General features: G+C 41.7%; 1 protein-coding gene across 1 annotated transcript in view; it reads left to right on the forward strand.

Annotated features, from left to right (window-relative positions):
- Positions 1 to 1089: 1089 nt before the first annotated feature.
- SLC18A2 (solute carrier family 18 member A2) overlaps positions 1090 to 13397 on the forward strand; it is a 31305-nt gene continuing 18997 nt past the window's right edge. Inside the window, exons 1-5 of the mRNA XM_075155144.1 lie at positions 1090 to 1165; positions 1311 to 1460; positions 3154 to 3505; positions 11088 to 11146; positions 13090 to 13173. Of these exons, the coding sequence (XP_075011245.1) occupies positions 1340 to 1460; positions 3154 to 3505; positions 11088 to 11146; positions 13090 to 13173 (616 nt within the window). The 5' untranslated portion in view covers positions 1090 to 1165; positions 1311 to 1339. The remainder of the gene's footprint in view (positions 1166 to 1310; positions 1461 to 3153; positions 3506 to 11087; positions 11147 to 13089; positions 13174 to 13397) is intronic.

A 13397-nucleotide genomic window follows, 5' to 3' on the forward strand; every position in this document is an offset into this window, starting at 1 on the left:
AATAACACACAGTACTGAAAATTTACTCCCATTCCCAAGGCCTGTTAAACTTCATCCAGAGATGGATTAGGACCTAAGAGAGCAATTTAGATCATAAACATTTATCTTCTACTGTTACTTACGTTGGCAAAATTCCACAGTGTAAATGGCTTTTGTTATTCCTGGGTGCTTACAGCACAAAATGATTGCTGCCACAGAAGCACCAGCACAAGTTTGAGCACCGCTTCCTAAGAAACCTGCATTAGTAATGAAATCGCATCGCATTGAAAATGGACACCACTAAACTGGTTAGCATACACAGCAGGCAATGTAGTTAAAGAAATAAATGATTTGCATAGTGATGATGTCATCAGCTTCAGTCTGACGTTTGGTTCTGGGACCATTCAACTCATTAAGAGACTTCCCTCACATTCAGTGGCCTTTGCCAAAAGCGAAGCTCAGTGAAGACAGTGAAGCAAAGAACAGTTTGCAAAGTTCAGCATTGGGTGGCTAAAAGAAAGCAGTGTATCATGTGATATGAAAGACAATATTTTAAAAAAAGGCAAATCTTCGTTAAAACATGTTTCTTGATCAGTTCAAAGCAGTTAATCTCTTTTCTAACATAGATCGAGAAGAAATTCATAACGATGACGACCAAATGCCACAGGTTGGGTACAACACTTGGAATTCTGTGCAGAGCAGACAAGAAAAATGAGCAATTTAAATGCCAAATTGTGCAAATTCCTACTTTTAGGAAACGACTCCATCAGCGGCACTATTTCGATTTGGCTCGCCAACGGGCACACTGCTCGCGCGTTTAAGGGTACGAGCGGTGACTTTTTTCCCCTCTGTATCTGTTTCGGCAGATCTCGGTGGGCACACAGAGGTTTTGGGGGTCCCAGAGCTGCAGGCAGGCCGCCCTACCCGCCGCCCGGCACGCCCGCTGCTTGCCCCGGAGCATCATCGCTGCCCGGGGAGGGGAGGGGAGAGAAGGGGAGTCCCCCCCTGCGCCGCTTCCAGCGCTCCTTGGGCTCACACGGGGACCAGAGGTGCCGCCCCCTCCTCCTCCTCTTCCTCCTCCTCCTCCTCCTCCTCCTCCCCGCTCCTGCCCTGCCGGCTGGCAGCGTGCGGCTGGACGGGGACCCGCGCCGGGAGCTGGGAGCCGGGCCGGGCTGTCGGCGGCCGGGTGCGGCGCGGCGGGGGGGGGGGCGCGGAGCCGGGCTGCGGGGCCGCGGGGCTGCGGGGCTCCTGCGCCCGCCGAGCCGCCGGCCCGCCGCGGAGCTGCCGCCCGGGCTCCCCGCCTTGTCCCTCATGGCTTTGTCTCTCTGCAGGCAGAGCCAGCGGCTCAGGGACGGGGACCATGGCTTGGGGCGAGCTCAGCCTCCTCCGCTGGCTCCGGGAGAGCCGGCAGTCCAGGAAACTAATCCTGCTGATTGTGTTCATCGCCTTGCTGCTGGACAACATGCTGCTTACGGTAGTCGGTAGGTGGAATGGGGTTTGGTTGGTTTTTTTTTTTCCCCTCTCGATTTATGCCAGAAATAATCTCCAGTGACAGATGTACTCCCTGAATGCATGATTAATGCTCTCAAACCAAACATTTTCAAGCACTGATTTTTTTTTTTTGAACACGAATGGTATTTTAGGTATTGTAAACACACTGCCATACGCATCAAAGTCTCACTTTATTTCTATGTTAATTGCAGGAGAAGGAATGGTATAAAAAGGTCTTCATAATAGTTTTTTTCTACTGAACACCACTAATACTTCATGGAACGGCAGATAACAGTATTTTTAGCTCATCATCGCTTTTTCTCCTGTGGTCATGCAACTGAAACAACAGGCTAGATAACATTGGAGATGCCTGTTTCCTTGCGATAGTTCCTCTTTGCCCCACATTGGCCTTAAAATGATAGGTTAATAAGAAAACTATCTAACTGGGTTTTAAGAAAAGCACTTCTATGAGTTGGTTTAATAAAATAATCCAAGTTTTGATCAAAGTCGAAGATGCAACTTTTACTGGCTTCAGGGGCATAGTGTCAAGATTTAGGAATCTACTCAAATAAAACTCTTGAACATTTTTCACTGGTAGTTTTAGAAGTCCTCATATTCAAATGTTTATATGAATTTAAAGAAAAGGGTTCAGAGAAACTAGTGGTTCATGGATGCGCACACACACACATGAATGCACATGCTTCTCGGAAGTGAGCCGGCTCTCGGACGATGCTGCAATGTCAGCTTCTGAATCAGACTCCTGAATTTCTTGGGGGACTTCAGCTTAAAAGCTGATGCCACAAGTCGATTTTGGATTTTATTTTACATTAATATACCTTCTTGTAAAGTTATTAACATTTAATTACTTATTCACTAATATGTATGCTAGAAGCCCTGGAAATTATTATAGTTTGCAGACTTATTGAAAGAGTGCGCTTTTTCAGGAAGAGAGGCAAGACAAGGAGGGTGATTCTGTCACTAGTGTTAAATTGAATGAACCTGACATCTGTTTTTACAAATTCTGAAATGCTAATTTCTGAGATACATATTAATGCAATTAAATTGCAGCCAATATCCTACAGCATATAAAGAAGATCCCTTCTGGATGATCTTTTCAATGTAAATTTTTAAAAAATAATGAGATGCAAACATCAACACATTTGTTCCGATTACTTAATATAGGAGTGTTTTTACTTCTATGGCTGTTACTTATCAATATTTTTGTGGTTTATTTTAGAAATGTGTTTTAATACATTTTTTATATTTTGGTTTAATAATGGTTTCAATGCTTTTCTCATCTTCCATGTTTTCACAATCTAATAAATGGATTTATGCAGTCACGTGCAACAGACTCCAGACATGGGTTTTGATACTTCTGATATTTTGCTTTCTGAGTGATGTCTGTATAGAAAATCTTATATTTATGAAAACTGGCAAAAAATAAAGACTAATGTAAAAGAACTTCTTGTTTTAAACTGCACTTCTGAGTTACGGGCGTGTTTTTTCCCATGAGCAAACTTCTATTTCAGTTCTGGGTTTCCGCCGTTCAAAATCCTTACTAATGTGCTCTGTAGGAAAGCCTTGTATTTCCGAATCAATGGCAAAGCAAACAAGAAAATTTCATGATTCCATTTACAAATAACCTGATAGTAAGATGCCAATATATTCTATTTGTTTTTCCAGTGCCAATAATTCCCAGTTACCTTTACAGCATCAAACATGAGAAAAATGCCACAGAAATCCAGACTACTAAGCCTAACGTAGTCTCAACCACGATGGACAATTTTCAGAGCATCTTCTCCTACTACGACAACTCAACAATGGTTACTGGAAACGAATCTGATGAGACACGACCCAGAGAGTTGCATCATACTCAGACAGAACAAATGATAGCAAATGTGACTCCCTCCCCCTCTGACTGCCCTAAGGAAGATAAGGACCTGCTGAATGAGAATGTTCAAGTCGGGCTCTTGTTTGCTTCAAAAGCAACAGTGCAGCTAATCACTAACCCCTTCATAGGGCCGCTGACAAACAGGTATGTTATTTCTGCTACCTTACTCAGTTAGGATTTTATAGTGATGTTTTAGTCTGGACTAGTATTTCAAACAAAGTATTTTTAATTCTATTGTGGCCCTGGCTTACTGGCCTTCTCACCTTATCTGGAGGAATATTTTAGTGAAATACGTTTGGTGAACACTTCTAAACACCTACATCTTTTCCCAAATAAATTGGTAAGCTGCACGTGAGCCATCTGCTACGTTCAGTATCGTACACTTTTCCTCCAGCTCCTGAGACCTCAGGTTTTTATAGAATTTTTTTCTGAAATGGTGTTGAAACGTCTTCAATACAGTTATATGGGGCCAAAAGACACTACAATGTAGTATTTACAAAGCACTGTGAATTGCTGATACATCTGTTACACCTACATTAGGCAAATGTGATACTGAAACTGTGGGCAGGGTTCAGATCCCTCCCTCATAGAGTTGCGCAGCTCTTGATGCGATTTGGTATTCAATGATTCGGAGTCGTCGGAGGTAAGAATCAGTGGGAAATTCATGTGGACTTCAGTGAAAAATGAACAAGTGTCAAACTTTGCTGGTGCCGTGTTCATCACCAAGTTCAGTGGATCACAGATTTCCATCAGTACGCGATCTAGCCCAGCCTTCAAATTGTTCTCTCTAAATTCTTGCATATATATGATGTCTTGAATGAAATACGTTTAAATGGTACTTTATAGAAAATCTATTTGAGCCAGGATCAAGGGTGTAAGCACCGATATCAATGACTTACAACCCTCCCCCCCAAATCTGAGCACTAATGATGTTTACATGGAGATGAAAAAGTATTTATAATATCATTTAAATTTTTGGTGTTAATAATTAATTTGATTTTATTGTCAGCATTTTGTGTAACTGTTCCGCACAGAAGCAGCTGCAGTCCTCCTAAACAGAATATGAGATCAATCTCTGCAGGAAATATAAACCCCAGATTGTATTTAGTCAGGTCACTAATTTTCATATTTCTTATTTAAGCTGTTTTTATAAAGAATTTTTCCTTTCAGAAAATAATATGCGGCAGAAATTTGTCATTGTAAAACACTTTTATTTAAGCAGTCAATGCCTATCATATGTGACAATACCCAAAACAACCAACACACCTTAATGCTAGTTATTTCAGGTTTTGAAGCCAAAACTACCTTTCTTAGGTTTTACAGCTTATATATATATATTGTCTGATTCAATCTCAATTCAATCTTAATTTCAATCTGATAGAAGAGTATCAAACTGAGGGCTAAGCGGCGGTTTGACTCACAGTGTTATAAATTCAAAACCTGTACTCAGTTGTGGAACTGAACTAAACAGAAAAGCTTTAAATGAGATAGACGGTTTTGTTTCTCTCTCATTTCACCTTATCTCCTACTGCACACCACCTACACAGATATACGTACGCCATTGCAAAATTACTTTTCCACAAATATTGCTGCAAGTTGAGGAGGAAGACAGATTTTTGTTACCTGGATTTTATGTATTGTTTTGTGAGGATAAGATAGCTCATCCACAGGCAAAGTAACGTAACGTCAAATAATATTTCCATAATAGTTCTTTAGATATTCTTCTAGATTTTCCTAAACGTCTAAATTATTGTCCTATTGCTATTCACTTTTCCCTGTTAGTATCATCATTTCCACAACCTGCCAAACCAGGAGAAAGGCAATAATACGCTCCACGCTGTCGATGACTTTTTCAATAGCGCAGTTACGTCATACTGTAGATATGATCTCTGCTCTTCCCTTGGCAGACATCTGCCTAAGAGGGCGCTCGTCCCTGCCGATGCGTCCCTCCCGCGCATCTCAGGACCGGAGCCTGGTGCTGCCTGTGCCAAGGCAGGGGGTAACACCTCTGCCCTGGAGCCGGGTGCCGGGATGTGCGTGATACATCCTTAGGTTTGGCGATGGGACAGTAGATGTTCTTGTAGCATCTCCCTTTGCTGCTGTTAGGAGAAGGCTGACAACACACCAGTGTGAACATGCGTGCTGTGAGCTGAGATTTCCTCCTGGAAACATCCTACTGGTTTTTTGCACAGGGTTGGGTGTGTGATTGCAATCACAGGGGCAGGTTTGCAAGCTTAGATGCCCAACAAGTGCGAGAAGAAAAATCAAGGAGCATCATCCCAGTGTCCTGTGTGACAAACTCTTCTCTCATACAGCAGAAATGAGTACCTTAGTGGCAAAGTGGCCCTAAATTAGATTTAAGACTTACTGGTTTTCTTTCATGTGTTATTTGTATCTTGGTACCAGTATCTGCCTTTCTTCTGAGAAATGTTTAGTGGGAAATATCAGTTAACACATTTATCAATTAACTGTAGAAGTCATTGGCAAAAAAAACCCCTAAAGTTGACATTTCCTAATAACAACGTATATAATCAGTTAAAAAGCAGAGTGAAAATTGTGATTATTATAAATGAAACAGAAAATATCTGAGTTATCATTATAAAGACTCTTCCTTACCACTGATAAGCTGTTCAGTGGTAATTGTTATTGCCGTTATTACTTTTGCAAAATTTCAGCAAAATATCACAGCTTAAAGAGAATTGGTTGCTTAGTTCAAGATCAGTGTGCGCAGTTTGCTAAGATGCCCAGTCAGTTTCTTTTTCAAATAGGTAGCACACTGGGTTCATGTCTTTTTATTTTTCAATCAAATATAGTTGTTCAGGAGTGGTTTAGATTTTTAATCGAGTGTGGAGTTACTGGCTTTCGGTATGTACTAGCTTTGAGTGCTTGAGTTTGTACAGGATGCAACAGGATGTTCTATTCGTATGAGTTGGTGCCAATTATTACTTCATTTTAGGTTTTCTGGAAGTCTTGTAAGCTGTTTTTCCCTTTTTTCTATAACTACTGGAGGTGTAGATTTTTAAAAATAAATTTCAAAATTGGTTTCATTCAAGGAGTAAGTTCTGCTAAAAATATTTCTTATTTAAAGCCCAGCTCTTTCTGTGGAGTACCAGACAAAACACACACGGGGCTTAGTGAACTGGTTTGCAGTTCATGAAACCACGCGATTTACCCTTGGTCTAACAAAGTCCTAGCAAAGGAAACGCTAGGTGATGTCAACAACGCACTTCCCACCGTGGCACGGTTGCAGGGCAGAGCTGATAGGATTTTGTGGCTCAGATGCACGTTATTTTTTTCCTTGTAGTGAAATTGGTAAGAAACTGTACAAATAGCACAGCGCTTGCTACAGGGCATTTTGTGAGGAGGATGCGCTGGCAAGGGGAGATTGAAGGCTCTGCCTAAACCTTTCCAGTGAAGAGAGTGGGCAAAAGGCTGCTGTGCCCTCTACAACTAACTGATTTGCTCCGTTATTTTTTTCAAACTCTTACCAAGCTCTGTGAATGAAGCTGTGAGCCCAGCTGTGCTAGCCCCACGATCCACTGGAGCCAATGTCTCCCCTGCCATGTCTCTCTCTCACTTTATTTATCAGTCTGAAAAAATATGTAGTTTTAACCTTGTGCTTATCGATATTGGCCTCAAAAACCATTAAAAAACGAGCAGGTGTTTTCATCATCATTTTTACCCCAGCCTGACTACAGCTTTGAAATTCTTTGCATGAAAGAGAGTGGCTAGGACCTTGGTATGTTCATGACCAAGATACATGCAAAGAATGAGGCAGAGAAATAAATGACCAGTTCTGCAGGTTGGACAAAGCCCCTCTGCCTACCTTGTGCTACAGCATGGAGCACGGAGGTGGAGAGTGCGTGGACCACACTCCCTGTCCCTGCTGACCCTGCACGTCCTTCCTTACCTTCACACACATTCGGCGGTTCATTGGTTCATAACCTCGAGGGAAATATTCTTCTTGCCATACATCCTCCCCAGTCTTCACTGGCAGTGAAGAAGATAGCCAGACTGCCAACCGGGACAGACGTAACAAGGGGTGCTCACAGCGGTACCAGTGTAGCTGTGTAACAACAAAGTTGAAATCAGTGGATTTGCAGCAGCACTGTAATGGATGGATAATTAGGCTCTAATCATCCACAGCTGCTAACCTGGTCAATGTAACCTTTATTTTACTGCTGCACAGGACCCATCACTTGGTTGTCTTACTGTAGGGTAACCTTGTTAATGGGTATAATCCACTTCCAAACAGTCCTGCTATCTGGGGCCAACGTGGGACTGAAACGGAGTAGTTTAGGTGTTCTCCATCTGCGGCAGCCTTTCCTCTCCCTCCTTCAACTAATGACTCTGGCTTTTTCAGATGTCAGAAATACTTGTAGCTGCAGGTAGCCTTGGTGAAACATGCTGGACTCTGCTTCAGATTCTCTTGGAGGGTTTTGAAAGGAGTACCCAAGAAAATTACATGGTTGAGCATGGTAACGAGAAAAACGATGAGAGAAGACAGGCTGTAATATTCTTTTGTGTTGCACACATGCAGAGGAACAAAATGTAGAGATAACGGTGATGGAGTATGCCATGTCATGGCCGAGAAGTAGAAACTGCATATTCACAGGTTTCACATGGCAAGAACATGAATGGCAAGGGTCAGAATCACTGAATAGTTGGGTGTTACAGTAGTGCCTCTCCTTTTTGTGATTATTTATGTTATATAGTGTAACTATTCAGCAAAAACTCCCAGTCTCTGCTCTCTAATATCTGTTGGACAGATCAGGGGATGCAGCTGCCAACTAATTAGTGCTGCTATTTTCAGGAGGAGGCAGAGTTTGCTAAGAGGCAGGGTTTGCTAAGATTATGCAGGAAAGGACAATCTGCATATGTAACTAAGTGTCAGCTGGGTGTGGGTAAGACTGTCCCCTGAGCAAGAGCAACCACGACTTCTAGAGGTTCAGCAGGCCCATGCAGAGACAGCACACCAGAATCGTGCATCTCCAAATTGTGGGTAAAGCTCCAGGCCATTTTTAGTTTTTCAGAGGATTATAATGACCTGTTTAATTCAGCACGAATGCATGTCCTCTGCTGACCTGTATACTTTTGCATCATTTTGTATGATGGATCACTGGCAATGCAGACTTTGGCTGAAATGACTAGCTATGTCCACAGAGTCTAGTTCTGAAATGATTAATTTCTGTGTGGAGGAAAAGGTATGTGTTAGACCTGGGTGTGTGTGATAAAGCATCATGGTCTGCTGGGTAGCAAGAGTAGGACTGAGTTCTGCTCTCATCATCCTCTGCTATGTATCGCTTCACACCTTGCTGTGACCCTTTTGTCCATGATAAAGGAAGAATGATATCTGTGACTGCAAAAATTAAGAACAATGCTTGGACAGTATTTCATTGAGCATTAAAAGTGACTTCCAAAATACTTGTTTTCTTACAGCCTTCAACCACCAGAAACTTTCCAAATGTAGGAAGCCCATTGGAAGAATTGATATCTGCTTTAGCTTGATGGAGTATCATTTAGAACTAGTACGATAGCTCTTCTCTTTGTTTAACTCATTAAGGTTTATGGAAGATCTCACAGCTCATGTCTCTGATCTAGTGATCGAAATGTGAATGTGGAAGCCAATGTGGATGGCATTTGTCTTCATACAAATAACTGAGTTTTAATTCAGTGTACTTGTAGCAGAAGCAAATTGCTGTCTCATGGCCCCTGTGTCAAGTCTAAGAATAGCTCGATTTCTGTACTAAAATCAGACTTCTCCCCCACAGGGTCCATCCTAGATACCTCTGGGATGGCCTTGACAGACACAACCCTACTTTACTTTGCAATGGAAGAAGGCATAAGGACATTCAACTTTTGCTTTCATACGACAAAGAAAGATGATATCGCTCACCAACAGCAGTAGCCATACCTGCAGGGTTTTTTTCTTATCTGTACTTCTATCAGTGCTTTCTTTAATTGAAAAATTCAAAATCAAAGCAATTATGGTCAAACTCTCTGTGGCCTGTTCTACCTGAGCCCACTGGGAAGGGAAGTGCCCACTTCAGCTCTGAGGCAGGCAAGAAGTTGGTAACAGGTAATTTTTTATTTCCTCATGTACATAGAAACATCAGTGGAGATTGGCTTACCATTGTATAATACCGACTACACGCACAGCAAGAGAAGAGACAGGCTTAGAAAAATCATCCACTTTAAATAAAGCAGACAAAAAAAGGTAGTATTGTTCTCTTACAGGCCAGGTATCAAGGTGCTGAGAGATTAAAATGATTATCGTAAGGCCACAGAGGAAGTCTGTGATAGTGCCAGGGATTTAATTTGCTTTGGAGATACCAGTCCGGTTAAGTACCACACGAGTAACTAGTCTCTGCTGGATATTTGTAACACCCACTTACAAATTTCAACTAGAAGAATCTGTGCACTACGTTTTTGTCATATTTTAACATAGTGGTGATATTTAAGGCAAAATTGTTTTTCATTAGAGATTTCTGTGGTGTGGAGAAATGTGCATGCTGGATTTCTTTCATTCACAAAACTCAAACAAATGTTACAATGAGACATATAATGAACATTGAGCCCTGCACTTCAGAGAGTTTTGCATTATCCAAGGTCCTTAATTGTATAAAAATTATATTAGCAAAAAAACAAAGCTCAGAATAATTATTTTGGTTTACCTGTGTTGTGACTGCTAGTATTAAAAATTAAAAGGACCATTCTAGACTCTTCCATTATTTGATTGACCTACTTCAGCCAATACTGCCAATATAAATGCCCAATACTGTCAAATCATTGGAAGTTGAGGTCAATCAGTACTCCTTTGAAAAGCATCATCCATTGTTGAAGAATTTGGCCATTAAATAACGCAAATACATTTGAGATGCACAATCCTACAAAAAAAGAAGCTGTGAATAAAATGCTGAATAGAATATACAGACTGTCTTCAGAGCTACCTGGGTAGTGTTTTTTATTCTAGCATAGATTTTTAATGGTGTGAAAAATAGTATATTGTGAATTTTTTGTTGAAATTTCATTTTTAGCTGCTCAAAAAATGTATTTGCTTTCCAGACAGAAAATTCTTTATTTCCTGGAAACCTGAAAATACTTATACCAACCAGGCATTTCTACAGGCTGTTTAGAGTCCTAATGATGAAGAAAGCTTTGATCAGCTCCTTTTTTACTCCTAAACCCATGGAAAGCAAAAATATTATTCTCAGGCTCTTTGGGACTCTTCCAGTGCTCCTGGCTGAGGCAGAACTCCCAACAAAGCTGATGACAATTTTTTTCAGTAAAAAAGCCATTGGTTTGACCGTATCTCATTATAGTCATTGTCTCATGAGGATGGAAACAGATGAGCATTGAAACGCTACTGGGATATTTTGAAGTTCAGCATGCTCAGACGAATCTTCCCTTCTCATATCCTTGACAACCCCATGGAGACCCAGAGGGGCTTTGTTGGGAACAATTATGGTGGAACGAGAATGGGGCAATCAAATTCTAATGAGAGAAGGATTTCTTCCAGGGATTTCAGATACAAAGTCTGCTGTGCCAGATGAAAAGGCATTTGGAACACGGACAAATTCAATCATGTGGTCCACAATAAATAGTTCAAAGCCTACCAAGGAACTACAGGCTGGGTTTTTGCGGTGTGTGCACTCATGCGAGTAAGTCTAACTCAAAATGTCAGTGAGACAATCCCAGAAATGTGAATGTTCATTTTGTTTTCCAGAATAGGCTACCAGATTCCACTGTTTGCTGGCTTCTGCATCATGTTTGTGTCAACAATCAGTAAGTGTCCACATCTTACTTGGTCTGGCCCAGATGCAACTTTTAAATAAATGATCTATAATAATTATTACTAGGAATTCTTCTTGTTGATATAGAGTGACTGACTTCCAAGGAAAATTTAAGGATGGCTGCTGAATGTGGATGGTGGTGCTGATGAGATTTGACAAGTACGCTCCTATGAACATGTTCTAGGGAATTCACCACCTTCCATCCCACCTCAGCGGGTCTCTTCGTTAGTTGAATCTTTCTCTCAGGTTCTTGCAATCTGAAGCGGTGCTCAGACAGTTTTAAACAGATAGCCATGGGAGGGCTATCGGCCATGAGAGGGCTATCTTGCAGGGTCCTTAACAACTAGCTATTGTAGGGGCTTATCAGAAAGATCGTGAGGCTGCAGTGGCTCATGGGTAGAATATGAGTCAACAGTATCATAACGTTGCTAAACATCACTGTGGGATGTGCAAACAGGAGCATAGCCTGCAAGTCAGCTGAGATAATTTGTCTGCTCTAAATGGCACTGATCAGGCCTCAGCTGGTGTTTTATGTTCGGTTTTCGCATGGCACTTAAAGTTGTGACCTGGATGGAAAGAGTACAGAAGAGAACATCGAGGATCATCAGAAGCCTGTGAGGAACGGTGAAAGAACTGGGTTTGCTTCAGAAGGCAGATGTAAGACGTGTCAGAGTCTATGACAAAAAGGAAGGGAACCAACAGTTTTCCATGTCCACTGTACATAAGAGAAGGAATAATGACCTTAAAACTGTATCATCAAGGGGACTGAAGTGCTAGAGAAGATTACGTGGTCTTAGAGTCTCTGACAACTCTGCATTTTACGAACACGTTAGATAAATTTTGGTTGGGATGGAGGTAAGAGTAGTGAGTCTAATTCATGGCAGAGGGGAGTACTGTTCATCTGCTGACATCTTTCCTTCCTTTATTTTTCTTGATTTTTCTCTGTCCATGTGGGTAGGGATTTTTGTAAGACCTGGTGAAAGGCCTGAGAGGCACAATGCCACAGGGCAGGTGGGAGAAGTGCACGTGGATCTTGGGTTTAGTTGGTGCATAACAGCTTCCCCCAGCTATAACCTGTCTGGCAAAATTCCTTAGGTGGTCAACAGATAGGAGCTGAAAAAAGTTTTTAAAAACTCACTGTAGATTTAATGACACTGACCACGACACAGGCTCCACAAGCAGAGATGTGCTTGGATTTCTGGGACACTCCTACTTTCCAGTGCTGTGGATGGGGAATTTAGTTGGACTGATGAGTGCAGCATCCAGGGAGCTCTGTCCCAGAAGGCAGAGCGGAGCCCGGTGTAAAATCTCTTGGGAAGAGAGAGAGAGAGGCACCTCCACTGGTGCAATTTTTCTGGTGGTCTGCTGTTGGGTGGATCAGGAACTTCCAACAGCCCTTGAATGGGTGGAGCTGGCTTCCCTGCAGCTGTGCTGCCCAGCATCTATTGCAGAGCTGGCAATACCAGGGTAAAACCTCTCTCCACCCATTTGCTTATTGGAGAAAACGTCGGTGCATGCATGCATGTGGGTGCATGTGTGTTAAATCCTGCTTTCCCCGAATGCCTGGAGCTTCAGACTGGGCAGCCTTAAATGAAGCAGCGTGGAGAGGCAAGGCTGCGAAGAACGGTCGTATCACTCCTTCTGTGTGCAGCTGAATCAGAGCAGGATGTAATCAAATCCTAAGTAATTAGTTAAAACTGCTTGTACGCTTGCATTCGGTGTTACCAGGAGGCTTAGACACCTGAGAGCAATTCAACACCGACACATCTAAATACAATAAGGGAAAATAATGCAGTTAGCATTGAAAGTGGCACAAGTCACTGTAAGCGCTTGACTAAATTGCATGAAGTTTTTGTGATCATTTCAAGAAATCTAACTTTTTAACCTAGTTAGAGTTAACCTAATTTTAAAAATTTACCTCTGTTTTTTCTGTAGTGTTTGCCTTCTCAGGAAGCTACACATTACTGTTTATTGCCAGGTCCCTTCAAGGAGTGGGTTCCTCTTGTTCTTCTGTGGCAGGTAAGAGGAGAGATGAGAGAGTAAAATACAGATCACGGATTCTGTCATTTTTAGTAATTTTCTAAATTGTATTTTGTCTGCAGTTTCAATAATTAATACAAAAATATTCAATTAAATCGATTTAACTTTTTTTCTGTCCCTTTCATATAAAGTAGCTCAAAAGCAAATGTCTTTTCAGACTTTCTTGGTATTGGGGTTGCAGTAAGGTAGAGCACTAAATGAAC

The sequence above is a fragment of the Calonectris borealis genome, chromosome 7, assembly GCF_964195595.1.
Source record: "Calonectris borealis chromosome 7, bCalBor7.hap1.2, whole genome shotgun sequence".
In the NCBI taxonomy this organism is placed as follows: Eukaryota; Metazoa; Chordata; class Aves; order Procellariiformes; family Procellariidae; genus Calonectris; species Calonectris borealis.